This window comes from Phyllopteryx taeniolatus, chromosome 3 (assembly GCF_024500385.1).
Source record: "Phyllopteryx taeniolatus isolate TA_2022b chromosome 3, UOR_Ptae_1.2, whole genome shotgun sequence".
Classification (NCBI taxonomy): domain Eukaryota; kingdom Metazoa; phylum Chordata; class Actinopteri; order Syngnathiformes; family Syngnathidae; genus Phyllopteryx; species Phyllopteryx taeniolatus.
In genome coordinates, this window is record NC_084504.1 from 13,746,907 (window position 1) to 13,765,663 (window position 18,757).

The 18,757-nt window shown below is 39.0% G+C and overlaps 2 protein-coding genes across 17 annotated transcripts in view; one reads left to right on the forward strand and one right to left on the reverse strand.

Moving 5' to 3' along the window:
- The first annotated feature begins 409 nt into the window (after nucleotides 1-409).
- grsf1 (G-rich RNA sequence binding factor 1) lies at nucleotides 410-17,728 on the forward strand. Of its 12 annotated transcripts, none has more exons than XR_009787667.1 (10): nucleotides 410-826; nucleotides 1,883-2,024; nucleotides 2,848-3,003; nucleotides 3,884-4,018; nucleotides 4,113-4,251; nucleotides 4,681-4,814; nucleotides 7,396-7,493; nucleotides 7,590-7,691; nucleotides 8,727-8,800; nucleotides 16,854-17,728. XR_009787667.1 is itself a non-coding variant. In XM_061767074.1 (10 exons), exons 1-9 carry the CDS (start codon nucleotides 629-631, stop codon nucleotides 8,777-8,779), a joined length of 1,191 nt encoding a protein of 396 aa, XP_061623058.1. In that variant the 5' UTR covers nucleotides 415-628; the 3' UTR covers nucleotides 8,780-8,800; nucleotides 16,854-17,728. The 12 variants fall into 12 exon arrangements, 6 of the variants coding, with proteins under 6 accessions (XP_061623062.1, XP_061623061.1, XP_061623058.1 ...); XR_009787666.1 differs by lacking the exon at nucleotides 16,854-17,728 and adding an exon at nucleotides 8,892-8,949; XR_009787665.1 differs by having other exon boundaries at nucleotides 411-826; nucleotides 7,590-7,699.
- rufy3 (RUN and FYVE domain containing 3) overlaps nucleotides 9,753-18,757 on the reverse strand; it is a 24,495-nt gene continuing 15,490 nt past the window's right edge. For 2 of the 5 annotated variants that reach the window (XM_061767070.1, XM_061767068.1), the window contains 10 exons: nucleotides 18,329-18,421; nucleotides 18,171-18,257; nucleotides 16,878-17,045; nucleotides 16,268-16,365; nucleotides 12,988-13,107; nucleotides 12,344-12,419; nucleotides 12,191-12,267; nucleotides 12,081-12,108; nucleotides 10,908-10,985; nucleotides 9,753-10,642 (listed from right to left, as the gene is read on the reverse strand). In XM_061767070.1, the coding sequence (XP_061623054.1) occupies nucleotides 10,496-10,642; nucleotides 10,908-10,985; nucleotides 12,081-12,108; nucleotides 12,191-12,267; nucleotides 12,344-12,419; nucleotides 12,988-13,107; nucleotides 16,268-16,365; nucleotides 16,878-17,045; nucleotides 18,171-18,257; nucleotides 18,329-18,421 (972 nt within the window). In that variant the 3' untranslated portion in view covers nucleotides 9,753-10,495. Of the gene's footprint in view, nucleotides 10,643-10,907; nucleotides 10,986-12,080; nucleotides 12,109-12,190; nucleotides 12,268-12,343; nucleotides 12,420-12,987; nucleotides 13,108-15,772; nucleotides 16,124-16,267; nucleotides 16,366-16,877; nucleotides 17,046-18,170; nucleotides 18,258-18,328; nucleotides 18,422-18,757 lie in introns of those variants that run through there. The other 3 variants (XM_061767069.1, XR_009787661.1, XM_061767071.1) reach the window with 3 other exon arrangements.

The following is an 18,757-nucleotide window of genomic DNA, read 5'->3' on the forward strand; positions in this document are numbered from 1 at the left end:
CCCCGTCTGCTGCCCCATGATAGCTGGGATAGGCTCCAGCATGGCCGCGACTCTTGTGAGGAGAAGCGGCTCAGAAAATGGATGGATGGATAGCTTTGCAGTACAGAATTTGTCAGATTCTCCTAGGATCCAGGCCTATAGATGGCGATGAACACTTGAGATGTTCTTTTTAAACGACCGGAAGTAATAAATATAATCACGCTAGGTTAAGCGGCCGTACCGCTTCCGTGTGAACTGCATATTCACAATAAAACCATATATACCTATTCATTCCCCAGTAAATTTGAATTGAGGGTACGTGATACAATGGATTATTATATATTGATAATAACAATATAAGGATATTGAAGTTATAAAATACAAGGGAGGAGAACTATATTTTTTGGACTAAATTAGTCTTATTTTGAACCCCTAACCGGATAGCCTAAATATTTTACCGGTTAGCCCTGGAACGTCGCGTGCGGCGTCCTTGACAGATTGACCTACGTGAGCACGTTCAGCGTCATAATTCCCCATTCCGAGTTACATAAATGCGTTTTTAGTAACCTATATCATTATTATTATTATTTTTAAATATACTTGAGTTGGTTTAAAACTCTGAAAACTCTCGGTCTGAGTCGAAGCTAGCATGAGTGCTAGCAGCAGGTCAATGTTGATGTTAGTCCAGCGATGTGTGGCGTTGAGTCACCAGACGACCGCAAGGTGTGCGCTCATTCCACGGCCCACTTGGACCTCTTCGACCCGGACAGCAGCCTCTCTTCGGGGATTGTGTCGTCTCCAGTGCCCCTCCGTCGCGAGGATCACCCAGCGTAGCCTGTGCAGCGAGGTTAGTTGGCATCGCCTGTTTCAGGGTCGTATAAATGGTGGGCCAAGGTACACCCAGTCATGGGGCCCCCGCAGAGATCTTACATATTGATCCTTATCATCAACTAAAAGTGCAAATATGAGAAAAGTCTCCTTATTCCTGAGCTAGATAAAGTCCTTAAAATAATTCATGAAGATCATTTTCTAACATGTAAATAACCACTGATTCATATCTGCTGTAATTGATAAGAAAATGAATCAACATCAATATAGCTTACCATTTTGACCGCTTTAATTCTCTCATCTTGGTCCTGAAACGCGTCACTCTTGTCACTTCCCACTTCAGCGCTACTGCATCCTCCTCGGCTGACACTGACAGCAATGCTGCTAAAACTGACGAGTGTCCGATTGTTGCTGTCGTCGATTATGTACATTCGGTGCCACAGTGGAAGAGGTTGAGACCTTGAAACCTGTTTGTTTTCCTCTCACTTTCTCCTCTTTGCCAACAAGTTTTGTTTTTATGAATCTAGTCTGCATATGAGCAGTAAGAACATGCAAGAGTGCATTGCGTGAGGAGAGGGCGGCAGCATTTGAAACCATCATGATGGATTAAGCATTTTGATGTGTTTTTAAGATTAAAACAATAATATGTGGTTTAAATTGAAGAAAACTTTATTAATCAGGTTTACTTCTCCATAACCAGAACCAGGGTCGCCAACTTGTCTCCATGCCGGTGAAATAGGGGTCTTAGCTTTCTGTCGACTTTTTTTTTTACTCCCGTTTGCAAGTTGATAAAAGGGGGAAACTATTTAGTGTACAGAGTTTTTGACTGAATCACTGAAAACAGTGTGCGCTAAGTTATCAAAATAGGCATTGTATTAAACTGACATAAAAAAAATAGTTTTTAATATTGTGCTCACGTGCATTTCAGTCTTTATTTAGTGTTTCACATTTACGAAAGTAAATGAGTTGAATCACTACTTAAGTCTGTTGTTACACAAGTATCTGTACTTGTAATTAAGTAGAAAGTGTGAATACTTTTGCCACCATTGCCTTTTCATTATTTTGTATCTTTCAGGCGGCATGTGAGGAAAAATATCCTCCTCTTCCAGCCTACCAGTCTGACACAATGCCCACCGAGACGAAGGAGGTGTACATCGTGCAGGTGAAAGGCCTCCCGTGGTCGTGCACGGCCCAGGACCTCGTGCACTTCTTCTCAGGTGAAAGCAAAAATGCTTCTCTGAGGCAGGGTTTTTCCTGGCCCAAATTGAGGAAGAGGTGTGACTGTTCTAACCATATGTACGGTATATGCAGGCCCGTGATGATTGTTGTATGCTCTGTTTGTATGTTTTGCTACTTACTACCATCTCGACCAGTCAGTAAAGCACATTTAACCCTTTAATAAGCATTACAAAAAAAATTAGCATTTTATAGTTCCTTTGCGCATTTATCAAAAGTTTTTAAAATATGAGTTCCTATCAAATAGTTGTGATCTCACTTCATGGTAAAAAATAGAGCATGGAAATGACAAAATCGGCAGAAAAAGTTACTTGGAAAAAAAAAAAGACATTCAGAGGCATTGGCTTGATTGTATTTTAATCATTTGTTTCTTTTTCATTTATGAAAGTAGAATATGAAATTTTACCATTTTCAGTAGCTAATCTGTATAGCATGCAACAGCGCACCTTTATTTAAATGCTACAATAACCGAACTTGTTATAAATGTTAAACTTTTCTTGAAAAACATGGTCTACCAAATGGGTGAGCTGGCATCTGTTCAAAATTCGGGCTGCAAGTTTCAACTGTCGAATCTTTTTAGAATCAAGTATTCGACTGATTATCTCATTGAATAATCGAGCAATAACTGGATAAAAATTGATTTGTATTACTAAACACAATAACCTGCATGTCAGGTGCAGACAATCATTCAAAGCAATTTGAAGGAAAATCTGCCATTCAGTTTTATACTTGTAGAATAAATCTCTGTCTGAAGTGTGATGATGGCTGCAGAACAGGAAATGGAACTCAACATTGTGTCTCCAGAATGTCGAATCCGCGACGGCACGTTGGGTGTGCACATGACCGTGGACCACCAGGGGAGGCCGTCGGGACGCGCCTTTGTGGAGATGGAGCACGAAGAGGATGTGAGCAAAGCGCTGGAGAAGCACCGTCAGTACCTGGGCCCTCGCTACGTGGAAGGTATGAGCTTCTTAACCTCAGAAAAACACATTTTAACATGAGGTCCCTGGACAAGACACTTAACTCAACATTGCCTATGACTGAATGCGGTCGGATGTTTGGTGGCGGTCGGCGGGGCCGTAGGCGCAGGATGGCAGCCACGCTTCCGTCAGACTGCCCCAGAGCCTGCCACTACCAGGATGTGACTGTGGAGTGAATGAATAATACGTGTGCAATTATAAAGTGTCTTTGAGTGCTTTGAAAAGAGTTATAAGTGGTATGCCTAATTATTAAAATACTATTTTATTGTATTAATGCCCCCATTCATGATTTTATTCTATTTAAAAAATTACGATTTTCATAAAAAAAAATGTATGCTTGTTTTCTTTTATTCTATTTAAAATGTTATTTCACTGTTGTTAAAAAAACACATCCAGTCAGCCTCAATTTTATCGTAATTAAAAAATAAAAAATAAAATCATAAATACAATTACGTTTTCAAAAATGAAAATGAACATTTTAAAATTCAGTCATTCCTAATGTTTGAACATATTTATTTCCTTTAAAATTATTTGATTATAGTTCAAACATGTATGCAGTCAATACAAAATACATAAATGAAAAATAAATTAATACATTCCTTCAAACATTTAAAGTAACATTTAAAAATTAAACCGTTCCATCTTGTTAATGTTTTTGTATTGGAGTCAAAACATCTATCCATATATCCAAATAAGGCAATTATTGCAACATTAAAATGAACTTATAAATGAGGCCTTCTTCATCCTGCAGCTATCCTGATTTTAAATCATAACTGAAATAATAATAGTGACTGCACTATTATTATTTCAGTACCTAATAAACTGTTTTCTCAAGGTGTGCTTTTCCTCTTCCTTCTTAGTGTACGAGGTAACGAACAGCGACGCCGAGGGCATCCTGAAGAAAGCGGCGTTGTTTCCCGCCGATACCCGGGTTGTCCGGCTCCGAGGTCTCCCCTTCACATGCACTGAGGATGACATTGTGCGCTTCTTTTATGGTACAGTGCGGTGTGCCTAATCAATTGTCCTATGCTTTGAGGCACATACTGTATGTAAAGTGTGCGCGCGTGTGTGTGTTTGTGGTTGTTTCAGGTTTGGAGATCATGGAGAAAGGCATCACTATGGTGATAAATAGCAGAGGGAGAAGGTCTGGGGAGGCTTTTGTGTGGTTTTCCTCACAGGAAGCAGCCGATGAAGCTCTGCACAGAGACAGAGAGCTCATAGGGAACAGGTCTGATATTTATTCAGGGAAAACCACATGCAGACAGACAGTGTAACAATACAGGCATATAATCTTCTGAGACAGCGCAGCAACGAACGAGAATTAAACATTGTCCAGTCAACCCACCACTATTCACGGAGGAAAACAAAAGCAATACTTTTATATGAACGCTTTGGCCTGAACACTAAAGCAGAAAATTCTCTAGGTGAGTTTTACAATGAATAACGGAGGAGCGGTCCCCCCCCCAATAAATCTACAAGTGGGTGAATCCGGGAGTTGCAAATTGCGACTATGCAGGGGAACACTGTAGCTTTGTCTAGGGAAAGTCAAGCAGTGGTGCAAATGATGCACGGTGATATAGTGGGGGTTAACTGCATGCATCAAACATCAGTTATTTGACATAAACACTCTTGTATTTTTCCCCTCTTCCTGTGACAGATACATTGAAGTGTTTCCCAGCAGCAGTCAAGAGATTCACTCAACCTGGAGGAGTTCTTCACAAAGCGCAAACGACACAACGAGCAGGAAGAGAGTCAGCCCCATACCCACGCATGCCACACCTGCCAGACCTGGTGACACTTTTAAAATTGGTCTTGACACTTTTTAGTCGTCATTGTCCGTATTTAAAATGTTAGATGCTCATGATGACAAATCTGCGCACTTGAGGGACTTGGGTGGAAGATTAGTTGACAAATGTACACGTTACAGCAGACTAAAAATAAAAAAATATATACAAATTGAGATTTAATTGTCAAAATGTTGAAAAAAGGTATTAGGTAAGCTACAATACAAAAGCACAATTGAGTAGTGCGCATCTTTTTGGGAGTTTTTTTTTTTGTATGATGATGTAAATCCTTTCAATTCTTGCTATTGGTTTTCAGTGTAGCCCCAGACACTGTATTGTCTTGCACCCCTAAGAAAATCAAATATCATCCATCCAGCCTTATTTGGATTTAATATTACATTAATTTTTTTTTACAAAAACCCATACATTAATTTATCCTCAGCTTTTAATTTATGAAATAAAAAAAGACCATGATTCAGCCATCATCCTTAATAATTAAAAATCCATCCATCCATCCATTTTCTGAGCCGCTTCTCCTCACTAGGGTCGCGGGCATGCTGGAGCCTATCCCAGCTGTCATCGGGCAGGAGGCGGGGTACACCCTGAACTGGTTGCCAGCCAATCGCAGGGCACATAGAAACAAACAACCATTCGCACTCACAGTCACACCTACGGGCAATTTTAGAGTCTCCAATTAATGCATGTTTTTGGGATGTGGGAGGAAACCGGAGTGCCCGGAGAAAACCCACGCAGGCACGGGGAGAACATGCAAACTCCACACAGGCGGGGCCGGGGATTGAACCCGGGTCCTCAGAACTGTGAGGCTGACGCTCTAACCAGTCGGCCACCGTGCCGCCATAATTAAAAATATATAGTAAAAATATCCATTCACTTATTTTGAAATTTTTTAATTTTAAAATTTAAAATAAAGGTGGCTTGATTTTATATTTTATTTTTAAAATAAAAGAATGAAAAAAATCATCCCTTTATCCTTGATCCTAAAATTACAATTAAAAAATCAGATTAAAAATGCTGTACTTTTTTCATTTTATGAAAATATATTTAAAAAAAAAACCAACAACCTAGTTTAACTTAAAAACCCTGTACAGGGATGAAAGAAATGTCTATTAAATTTGACTCATCACATAGAAGAGTGGTGAACAAGTCTGCCAAATTTGAATGCTCCCCTTCACCTGTCAGTCAAATACATGTTAGTGGCTCTGTGGCTCACAGCCACAAACTGACTGTTGCTGTCTATGAGACAGTTAACTTTCCCTGCTGTTTCACTGTCATGTGAACGTGCACACGACAAAACCATGTGAGGCGGCCGAGCCGACGCCGTACTGGCGAATTCGCTGCCTCGACAGCTTGCTAGCCAGTTAGCTTGTTATCTAGCGCATGTAATAGTTATCTTACCCTGAAGTGTCTCCATTGTGAGGCTGGCGGGTTGGCGTGGGGCTGCAGAGCCGTCAGGGTAGCGACACTGTGTATGGGGCCACACAGCAGAGAGACGAGTCCAAATAACAAAAAACACATCATAACACTTCAGGGAAGATGCATTTTTGGGTTTGTAGGCATAGTATGATGGCCAACTGCACACTGTAGTGATAGAAATGGACCAAAGTTATTATCAATAAGGAAGTGGCAACTGTGCCGAATAGCCACTGAAGGCGCTCAATACGTAGTGGGGGAGGGCCGAATCATCCCAGAAACCCAAGTGTGTACTTGGGCCATATTGTAGCCCTGCCCAAAAAATCCGGACAACTGAGATGGCGTAAAAGAGTTTGTAACGTTATATCTCAACAGTTCTGGACTAAATTGTTCCCAGTCTTTGCACGTTTTCAGCCCTTTTCTTCCAACATATGTATTTAAAGGTTTCAGAGACAAAACATAAAAATGACTTTATAGGGTCTTCAATTTTAATGAATTGAATTGAATCAGAAAAGTTACTACAGTGGTGCTTTGAGAATGAGATGCAAGTTAAATTCCTTCCGTGGCCATGCTTTTATCTCAAAATTCTTGAATCTAAAATCACATTTCCCTATTGAAATCATTAGAAATGCAATTAATCCGGTCCAGCCCCCCAAAAAACACCCCAATTTTTTTCTTCACAAAGAAAATTGCAATCAACAGTTCTGTAATAACATTTGCTCTCCACATCACATGCAAACACAGAAAATGCAGGCACAAAATAAACTGTACCAAATGTCTTGTCCTTCTGTGCTGTTTGAAAATGTGTTGGTGGTTGGCAAACCAGTCACCAACTGACATTGTCCTAGTTTACTGCCGCCATCTAGTGGTGGGGTCCTGAAGCACATGTGACTCAGATTTTTCTCTCGTATCTCAAGACGTAAAACTCGAGTCAAGGCACTCGTATCTCAAAGCTCCACTGTATAGTCAAACTATAAATGACAGAAAACATGACTCACATTTTTTAAAAAGCAAAATGCATTTGATTGTTCCATTAGAAAGGGCATCTGGTGCAAAACCTGTCCCAAACCAAAAATGGGACAAGCTGAAATTCGCAAAAACAGCTTAATATGAATCTTCTAAAAGTATGTACAGCATTTGTGTTTTTCTTCTTTTAGCTGCTGTATCAGTTCCTAATCCTAAACTCTCCAACCTGTCACATCACGTCCACTTGAGAGGACTTCCCTTCCACGTCTCTGGAGAGGATATCGTTAAGGTAGTTACTATAGAACTGCTCTATTATGAATACTATATCATTATTAGAAATCTACTCTGGCGTGCTACAGTTCTTTGCCCCGGTGGTGGCGTCCAGGATCCGCCTAGACCTGGGACCCGACGGCAAGGCGAGCGGCGAGGCCGACGTTTACTTCACCAACCATGAGGACGCTGTGGCGGCCATGTCCAAAGACAGAATGTACATAGGTGAACATCCACACGCTATATTCAAATACACTGAACCCCCGTTTATTGTGGTGGATACAATCCAGACCCACCCGTGATACGTGAAATTGTGTAAAACTATGAAAAAAGTTTTTTTTAATGGTCTTTATATCACAGATTTTCACCTACTGTGGGTTACAGCAGTGTTCCCCAACCTTCTTCCCGGTTAGGAGTCAGCATTTTTCTCATGGATCGGCTGTGGTGGCATGCGCGTGTATATATATATATATATATATATATATATATATATATATATATATATATATATGTATATGTATGTCTATCTATCTGTCTGTCTGTGTGTCAGTGTGTGTACATACACACGCCTCGCTTCTGCTTCCTCCTTCGCCGTTCGTGGTGCGTCCACTGTGGGCGCGATGCAGGAGCGGGGGTCGGACTTATTGTAGGCAGCCAGACCATACTGGAATTCCGTAGCTCCTCAATGAGAGTGGACTTTTAACTTCGGAAAAGTAGTTCTACCTGTGTCGCGCAGCAACCTACGACTGTATCTGTATGAGAGCGGACTTGGTACGGCTGCGATAAACCCGTATTTTAAGTAGGACTCCTGATATAGTGTTGTTTCGTTCGCGAACGTTGCGTTCGAAAGAACAAATCTTTTCAGTAAACGTAATGAGCTGAATTAGTTTATGAAATGATTTCGTTCTTTGAGCTCTGCCGCTGTTAGCCAGCCCGCTCGGACCTAAAACAGAAGCGTTCGGAAATGGAAGCGTTTTGTGCAGTCTCGATGTGTCAATTGAGACGTGCAGCTGTTGTGGCGGAGAAGATTTTCAAAATAAAACACATTGACACGTGAATTGCAATACAACAGAAATTATATAAATTGATCATTCTTTCGCTGCAGCCCGTTAACAAATGCCTTACGGACCGGTGGTTGGGGACCACTGGGTTACAGTATGGCACCACGCTAAACGGGTTGATCATATCACACGTGCGGCTCTTTTGTTTGATGTATGGAACTAAAAGCTGTCATGTGCTTGATTGTTCTTAGGTGAAAGATATATTGAGCTGTTCCTCAATTCAGCACCTGACAACGAAAGGTGAAAAACAAAAGAGCTTCATCAGGTAACTTTTATTTCTTAATTCTTTTACATTATACACTTCCCTCTTGATGCGAAGTTATTTTCTCCCATGTTTTCTTTGTTCTGACACACAGATTACAGTATTTATGCAAGTATGGCATCCAACAATAAACTATCCCTGGTGTAAACACATTCACATCTCCCTTGTTTTGCACTTGAATTGAAAAGTAAACCACATTTTGCTGGCTTTTGTTGAGCAATCTGAGCTGTTGTTGTACAAATGAACGGTCCCATTAGAATAGTTGCTGTCCAATTGAAAGCATGCATTTCCAAATCATTTGAGGTATTTAATTTTGTCCCCAAAACATTTTTCCCCTGGTTGACCACAATTTGGAGATGCATGCTTCACAATAACAGAAACCCTTTTTTTTAACCTGCATTTGGGGGCGAGGGATTAAAATAAAAAAAATTGTAAAGTGGAACATATATTTAAAAAAAATATATACAACGTATATTTGAACATGCTTTGAAAAAAACGACTGCATTTCATAGGTAGAAATAGGGATGTTTTTTTCCCCCGTTTTTCGAAGTTTAAAAAGGTCCTAAATTGTATGCATGCTTCAACAAAACAGGGCTTAAAAAAAAAATCAAAATTCAACTTATTTGTCAGATGAAAAAAAAATGCCTTCAACAACAAATGGATTTTTGTCATAAAAAGAAAAAATCTGGATTTTCCTATTAAAAACACATTTGGATATGAATCATTTTGCTTGTTGATGCTATTTTATTTGATACTTTTTCAGACCAAAAGAAAAAATATCTAGGCTACAGTAGTTGTACAAAGCTTGAATTCTAGTCAGCAGGGATTAAAAAAAAAAAAAAAAATCTGTTTATCGAAGCATTTCTGTTATATTCTTTACTCAACAAAAAATAACATTCAGCAACTTGAGACTTGTTTGTAAAAAAAAGTGCACCGAACATGAAGACGAGGAAACTTTGTGGATTATTTGGCTTTATTTCAAGCAGATCTGGTCTTTTTTTTATTTATCTAAAAAGTGGAGGTTAAAAGATTGTAGGCTGACTTTTATATCCTTAAAACAGTCTTCATTTTGACAACCAGGTGAAATGTCCCCATGACAAGACAAAAAGGCAAAACATTTTTTTGTGATACAGTGAACCTCTGCTACATTGTGGTTCATTGCTCAGGCCCCCACTGTAACGCAGATTTTTAAGTGAACTTTTTTAAAATGGGTTTTTACAAGATACAGGCAAATCTGCATTTAGTTACAGTATGTGCCTTCAGTGTAGTACCATACTGTGCCACAACATGCCTGGCAGCATTGAGCTCTACTGGAAGAGATGTAGCATGACAAATGAAGACACAGACCAATTGTTTGTACGTGTTGCTGCTTTTTGTCTTTTGAAGTCGCAGTTGTTTGGTTTACAATTACTGTAAATCTAGCAAATGTCCCTTAAGACTTTTGTTAGACAAAATAATATGGTTTGGTTGAATATTTTGGTGTTTAAATAAACAATGGTGGTTTCTTTTTTGTTTTGAAAAATGTATATGGTCTCTCCATTTCATGGCTTTTCACCTGTCGAGGGAGGGTCCACAATATATCCCCCACGATAAATGGGGGGGGGGGGGGGTTCACTGTAAGCATCCATGATGAGAGCCTTTGGTTTGTAAAACAAAAAGTGCATGTTGCAGTTCCAGTTGTAGTAGGAAAGCGTCTTTTTATGCTGGCGATGTGGAAGCGTACTGCTGAAGTAAGAGTGTGTAGCAGGCGGTGCACACCACCTCGGGCAAGATGGATGACGGTAGCGGCAGCTCATTGGACACGCAGCCCTCGCAGAACACGCCGCTGCAGTTCTTGCACTGTCTCTGAAAAAAACATTAAAAAAGGCATTGGCAAAGGAGATTTGGTGATTTTCTTTCGCTCTTTTTTTTTCATGGTCGGAACCCCAACATACTTACCTGTGCTGCTCATCCATACAAACGTGGCACCATTTAAAATGATACACTACATGCTTTTCATTGGACTTTGTCAACACGATGGATTGCAATGATAGACTTGTGATGCATCAGTCAGTCGTAATTTCTTCACATAGTAAAGCTCAATTCGGTTGCTGGATTCTCACGGTAGTACCTTTGTTCTGAGGAGGGAGTCTTCCTGCTCGCACATGCTGCACACGGAAGCTCCACTAATGTCCACAAAAGAATCATCCTGGACATGAACAAACATGCATATAAATGGAACATCTCTACTTGCACTTACTTATCATGATCATATATCATGTCATTTCAAATTATGTGGTGGGGCTGTACACAAGAAATCTCCGCAATCTGACATTTGGAGGCCTTCTGCATGGAAGAAACGTCAGCAAAATCTCGGCAGACTTCAGCTCCGGTGAACATCTACTAATAAGTCCACGCATGTGTTTTGCTTATTCTTAGGCGGCGAGCAAAACCAAATTATTAATAAAAACAAACAACAAAGTATGTACAAAAGTGTATAATAAAAAGTGCATAATATATTAAAAACGACCAATGTTTAATATTCAAAAAGTACATTAAAAATATAAATCAAATAACATTTTAAATTACATAGTACCTTACATGAATGTAATTTTTTAAAAGGTAAATAGAAAAATTCAAAATTAATGCAATTAAAGTACATAAAATAGATTTGAAAATACATAAGTCAAATACAAAAAAATATTTTTTAAAGATGTATAAATAAAAATTAATTTACAAAGAATTAAACAAACATTTAAAAGTAAATTAAAATGATTATGGAAAATACATATGAAAAAAAAAAACTAAAAGTAGATATAAGATTAAGAAGAAGATTTGTGTTAACTTTTCTTCTTATAAAGTTAATCGAAATATCCATCCATTCTCTGAGCCACTTCTCCTCACTCGGGTCGCGGGCGTGCTGGAGCCAATCTCAGCTATCATCGGGCAGGAGGCGGGGTACACCCAGAACTGTAAAAACTAGTAAAAACTAAAAAGTATGTAAATATATATAAAAAAAAAACTGAGGCTCTCATACATCTTTGAACGGTAAGTAGTTTTATATTGAATTTAGTATACAATGCTTATGCTTACACTTATGTGACAAGAACATTTGACATTTTAAATGTGACTAAAAGGTTTTAGGCTAGCCAGTTTGACCCTAGAATCGATTATTTGTTTAAAAATATAAATTCCATATACAAATTCCTATTTTACAAGCAGATGCTAATGTAACTTTTTTCCTGATGTAAGTAGCATGTACACACATCCCCTGCCTTCGGATCGTTCTGAAAAAGCTCCTTACCTCTTCATCATCAGATGGGCAGAGGGACCTTCGGGAGATACAAATATAGGAATATTTATGTAGTTGAAAACACGCTTCAAAACAGCTGCCATGTTGTTGAAAGGACGTACAAGCTGGAGTTTGGGCTGCTTTTTTCCTCTGGTGTCACTTGGCCATCCTTCATCATTGCTGCAGATCCTGAGTGAGGCTACAACATGAAAGTCTCATTAACAAGCCTCGCGAGATAACACCCAAGATGTATGTCGGTTATTTAGTATATGTACTTGAGGGAGGTCCTCGGTCTGTGTGGTGGCTAGGTGGTGCTCTCGCTCCCTCCTAAGCTCCACCTCCAGGTTGGACCTCAGGAAATAAATATATTGGACCCCAAATTGTCGTTAAATAAATACACCTGTAGTCCTCGGATCAGCAAGCATTGACTTCTTTTTACATAACAGCCTTTAGTTGTTATGCTGCACACAAACGGAATAAGTTGCCAACAGAAGTGGAGTCAGCCCCAAGTGTCAATGTCTTTTAAGTATAGATTAAAAATGATTCTTCCCCCCCTTCATGCTTATAATTGAGCATTATAATTTTTTTTTTGTAATTTTAGTCAGCGGTCTTATTTTTGTGTACAGTGCTCTGTTTTTGGCTGTCTTTTTGCCCTTTGTTTATAAATGTTTTTAATCATGTAAAGCATATTCAATTACTGGGGTCGTCTTGTTATAGCCCATTGTCCGTTACATTGAGCAGTTACAAATGAGTTACATTTGAACAATTTCAATTGGAAAGGTGATTTCAGATAAGCGTGTTTTGAGTTACAAGCGTGGGAAAAGAAAGGGTTAAACTGGTAGGTCAAGGCATTGTGTCCTGTATTTCCAACAGGGAAAAACAGTAATTGGCATCCTTGGGTTGGATTTTTTGGGGTTACCTGTGTTTCCGGAGCTGCTCCAGCTCCACCTCCAGACTCTCGATCTTGTCCCCAAACTCACGCTTGAAGAGGCGGTTGGCCTCCAGTGCTGCCTCCTTTTCCCGCTCAGCCTGCTTATATCTTTTTTTTTTTGCGTGTGTAAATGGTGATGGAGGGATGCAAAAACAACTTTAAAAAAATAAAACAAACTTAAAAGGAAGGCAGACAATGCAAACTGAGAGTAGTAGAATGTGAGACTGAAAAGAATTAGCAAAGCGGAATTATAGAGGTACATTTGTAAAATTTCTCTATTAATTTGGGAACTTTTCAAGGAAAGTGTGGAATCTTTTAAAAAGTAGGGACTTTTAAAATGTCCAACATTTTGAATTCGGTTGAGAAACATGGAATTTGACGTGAATTCGTAAATTTCCAGTATTTTTTTTTCTTGTGGAGAATTCTGGGATTGGTTTGAAATCAGTGGAGAAATTTGGAAGCTTGCGCACGTGAAAAAAAAAAGAAAAAAAAAGCCAGGAATAATAATATTAATGCCACTATGTAAAAATAATTTTAAAATAGTTTGTAAAACTTTTTTTGTCTTGCTATTTTGTTGTATTTTTTATGATTCGAATTAAACTGATTTTTTGGGGACATTTGTTCTCTGTTTATTTTATGTGCTCTGTTTGCTTTGTTCATTTTAATTATTATTATTATTATTTTTAAAGAGTTTACATATAATTGTTTCTTAATGCTTGTCAGCATTTTGTGTTTTTTATTTTTCTATTTGACATTCTCGTTGTTTTACACAAAGTTTAAAAATATTTTTAAATCTTTTATTGATTTGTTATATAAATCACACATTTATTAGATAAAACTATATAAATAAATTATATATAGATTTTATAAATTCTATATTTTGTGTGTGTATTTATCAAAAGATAGAAACAAAAAATATACAAAGTACAAAAAAGTATACAGAATATTAATATTTAAAAAAAGATTGTAAAGGTTCATTCGTGTTTTTATATTTTGTTGTTTTTACAGATGTATTTTTTAAAAAATACGGTTAAATTTTAAAATGGAATTGAAATGCATTACAAATTAGGTTTTGCTTGCTTTTATTGACTTTTTTTAATTTACACTTAAAACATTGTTAATCTTCATATTTATTTATATGTTGTTTCATTTGTTTTACAAATATTTTTAAATAGTTGTTTTAAATTGAAATGAAATTTATTATAAATTTGTTTATTTTATATGCATTTATTTATTTATTTACTTTTCCCCCCCATTTATTTTATACTTTTAAAATATTTATAAAATATTGAAATAATATACTAGAGGAGATGACACAATCCTGATTAAGCCATTCAGCTCCTGTAACATCTGCTGTATTTGTCAGTATGTTATTTTTTATATTGAATGAACGCCCTATTAATTTCCCGTGCTGGCCCGATTGGTGGCACACAGCAAATGACGGCACAGAAATGACGCATGTCCTTCAAAACAGTAAAAATGTTGTAGAATCACATATAATGCCTGAATTAGACTACAAGAAACATTTGGTCTTTCGCGATTGCACTATGTCAGACTTCTGCCATAAAATCTTGCCGTATCTCGCTCAGACAGTGGCAACACTACACGACATGTATTCCGATACCACCGCATCCCGTCTTTTATGATCACTGGGCTTTATCTTGTCAAATCAAACAAACAGAAAACGTGTCACCAGTCAACGTGACCGGATACACTCTTTACCATGGCGACAAAAACAACAATGGATCACGCCAATGTATTGTATGAGTGTGTTTGTGGGGGGCGGACAAAATGAGGAAAAACGTGTTGTGGTGGTCACCAGTCCTCAGGCGAGGACGTTCATTCAAGGACTGCTTAAGGTATGTTTACGTACTTTTAATACGATATGGCTTGCAAGGAGGCAACTAAACGATGCGTAACCTAACAAGCTAGTGCTAGCACTAACAGTTGTACGTAAACTTGCCGGTGTTCTGTCGAATCATGCTCTAAAGCTTCAGTAAACTTTGGTTTTTGCGAGTGAATAAATGTTGACAACGGTGACCAAGTATGTTGACAACAGCAAGCACGGGAGGCGATATGTCGGTCATAGTACGCAATCCTATTGGTCGACGTCAAGGTGAAGGTGCGCTGTCGGAGAGTCCTCGTTAATACACGGAAGATATCCCCCAAAAAATCAAACATGCTACACTTTTTCCATTTGGGCATCATAGGGGTATTGTAGGGCCAAATCGTTGGTCGTGGATTATGTCACACTACAAGAAGTTTTGTCGTATCCGACAAAATATGTCGGAGCCGAACTGGGAAATGGCCGTGACAGCTAACCGGGCCAATTTTAGGCCTAAAATCCTGTAGTCTGATCTAGGCATAAGGGGCATAACATGCATTGCCTACGTCCTATTGAAGCAACGGCTCTTGTTCTTTTGTAGTTATTAGACTTTACACCGATCTGATCGGCTGATAATTAGCATTTTATGCTGATTGGCCGATTGGCTTTCATGTCATAATTCGCCTATCCGATCAATGACGTCATTGATCGGCTTTGCACAAGACATTTACTCCGTGTTGCTGTCGCATATGAATCCAAAAGCTAGTTTATTTTTAGCCTTGTCACGTACTGCAACTATCTGACGGCCAATAAAGATTTTTTCAATTTTGTCGGTGAAAAAACATGTCGTCTCTGTGGGACGCGCAAAAGTTATCTACTATAGCTTTAGGCTATACTCACACAATAACAACCCAACTCAAAAGCAAGCGGATATGCCAAAAAGTCGGCTTGTTTTTGGTCGAATGTTTTATTAGCCTCATGGTTACAAGGACAAATGTTGACATACAGCTCTAAAATCCAGAAATGAATCCACTTTCTCCCACTCAACTTCTTTGGACCGCCACCCCTGCACAAAGGGGAGCGCCCATGAACATGTCTGACAAGAAGCACGAAGCGCGTGGGAGAACACAAGGAAGATGCATTGAGTCTTCTACGTGAAGCCGGTGGAAAGAAAAATGAGGAGCTCCCTAGTTTGGTTATTTCTATGTTAGCACGTTAGCATTGGGCTACTGCTGCAGCTGGAGGAGCTTCCCCGCCGCCGTGTTGAGGTTCCGGGCCTGCTTCACCAAATGTTTCTCACTAACGCCGTGGTTAAAAATGAAGGAAATCAAAAAAGGTTGATAGAAAAAAAACAGGAGGAGGTGGTGAAGGGAGACAACAGGAAAGTTTTGAACAAAAAGATCTAGCGGTAGTGGTGAAAAGGTGCGGTTTGGAGGCGCTCACCTGCTCTCCATCTGTTTGACGGTGCCTGACATCTGGCTAATTTTGTCCTCCAGACGAGCCATGGCGTCGGTCTTCTGCTTAGAGCTGGCGTCGGCGCTCTGGGGAAGAAGAGGCCATTTGGCTGTTCAGTTAAAAATAGTATTTCTGCTTCTTTTCATCAAGCAGCTCTCGTACATATAAACTTTATAATTCGAGGTACAACTTAATATTATTAAAGTGGTACCTCAAATTACAAGTGAATCAACTTCGAAACAGTGTCAATTCACTTGCATGTGTCTGCAGACACACCCCTGGGACTTATTCGCTGGGTGTGAGGCCAATCATTCATTGCAACAAATAACATAACTATGCGAATTTCTTGGGTATCCCTTACATTCTGCTCCTATAGATGTTTATAATTTACAGAGCCACTCCCACCACACTTCAGTTATACAGATGGGCCCACGACCTCTGTCCTGCATGCTTCCCCTTCTGTCCCTGTCCTATCCTTCCCTCACACGGTATAGCACGACTTTACAATAAATCACTTAAATTATCTAATGAGATAAATTAATACAAAATAAAGCAATTAATTGTACTTGTCCAGGCCCGGCTATTGAACGCAATGTACCTGCGACTTGTGGCTGAGCTGCTGGTTCATGACACGCAGGTCGTCCAGTTGCTGTCGGAGTTCGACCAGCGCGTCCTGCTTCTCGCACACGTCCTTCTCCAGCATCTTCATGGACAGCTCCATCTCCTGCTTCATGCCGATCTGCACCTCCAGCTCCTTCTCCACGTCCTGCACGAGGAAAAGTTAAGCTCTACATAATGCGGTGTGCATTTTACATGCAAGACTAGTGGTGGGCGAACTTTAGGGCCACATTTGATTTTAAATACGGGACTAGTGGGCCAGGTAGATCAGCTTTAAAAAAATTAAAATAAATTGTGTATGTAAAATATGTATAAAATAAATAAATAAAAAAAAAAAATAAAAATAAAAAAAATTAAAAAAAAAAAAAATATATATACACACACACACACACACAAAGTATAGATAGTTACCCCCACCTCCACGGTATGTTTTGCCAATCCCGCTGGTGCACTCACACAAGTGTTTTAAGGAGGAAAATGTTTCATCAGTGTTATGACAAAATATAGTCTATATTCTTTTATTATATTATCCCGTAGTTTTTGTGTGATTTTCATTACTTCAATAGTTCTTTGTTCTTGTGTGACTTTTAAAAAAATGTACCGAGTAGCTCTACCAGCCTCCCTCTTCTCTCAAGGACAAGATAACTGTGTGAATAGGTCTTTCTTTCCGTCTTCCCTCATCTCCCTCCAATTTTAGTTTAGCTGCGCGTTTGTTCTTCCGTGCTCTTCAGAGACGGGGAGAGGCGCGAAGCAACTGCAGGTTCCTCTCTTAACTGTCTCTCTCTTTGTAAAAATGTATCTCTTTCTTGTAATAAAAACGCACAAACACAAGATTGCTTCCTTACTTATTCTGTCAGAAAAAGATTTGCCAAAACATCAGCAACCACCCCCTCAACCCCCATCGACAAAATACTGTGCAGGTGCGACGGCACTGCTGGGGGCTAAGACCCTCCCCCCCCAATCCATAAAACCTAGTGATGCCCCTGGTGCACATTATACATAGGTAGAAGGGTGTTCCTAATTTTTGGGGTCTATTTCGCAGATGCGTATCATACACGAGAATTTACGGTAACCATTTATTTAAGGAGATAAATTAACAGAAAAAATAAATACATTTAAATTAACTCATTTTGGGGGAAAAACATAAATGAACGCAATACATTTTACAGAACTCTTGATCATGAAAATGCTGGTTGTAGGTGGGCCGCGGGTCATACTTTCCCCACACCAAGCTAGAAACCTGAAGAGCAGTTCAATGGAGGAGGAAGCTCACCAGTCGAAGGAGTGTCTCCTCCTTGAGCTGCTTGCGTGTTTCACCTAGCGCTGGCCCGTCTGCTGCCACTGAGTCACTTCTCAAAGCCTGAAATGTCAGAAAATGCAGGAAAACAACAGGGAAGAACCTACCATAAACAAGATGAGATGACAATTCACCTTCCTGTTGGACTCCATCTGATACGAGCTTTCCTCTTTCACCCGCTCCACGTCTTCCTGTAGCGTGATGATCCTGTTGTTGGCCACTGCCAGCTGCACAAATGAATAGTACATTACATACAACCACATATACATGAGAAAATGTTTTTTTTTTTTTTTTCATATGACAATGACTCCTTGACTCCTCTAGTGTCATTTTGATACTTGACATATATTTGAATTATTATGTGAAATTGCAGCTCAAGTGGAAAATAATAGAAAGAAAGAAGAAAAAAGAAAAAGAAAATCTAGAATAAAATAAAATAAATCTCAAATGTTTTCAATAAAACAAAACCCAAGAATCCTCCCAAAAGATGTATCCTTTTGTTCTCCTACAAAAAATTTACGTTAAAAAAAAAAAAAAAAATCAAGAATTTATTTTCATGAAAA

Coding starts and splice junctions, on each gene's coding strand:
- grsf1 (XM_061767074.1), top strand. CDS start 629: ATGAGTGCTAGCAGCAGGTCAATGTTGATGTTAGTCCAGCGATGTGTG. Junction 827..1,882: donor AGCGTAGCCTGTGCAGCGAG/GTTAGTTGGCAT, acceptor TGTATCTTTCAG/GCGGCATGTGAGGAAAAATA. Junction 2,025..2,847: donor CCTCGTGCACTTCTTCTCAG/GTGAAAGCAAAA, acceptor TTGTGTCTCCAG/AATGTCGAATCCGCGACGGC.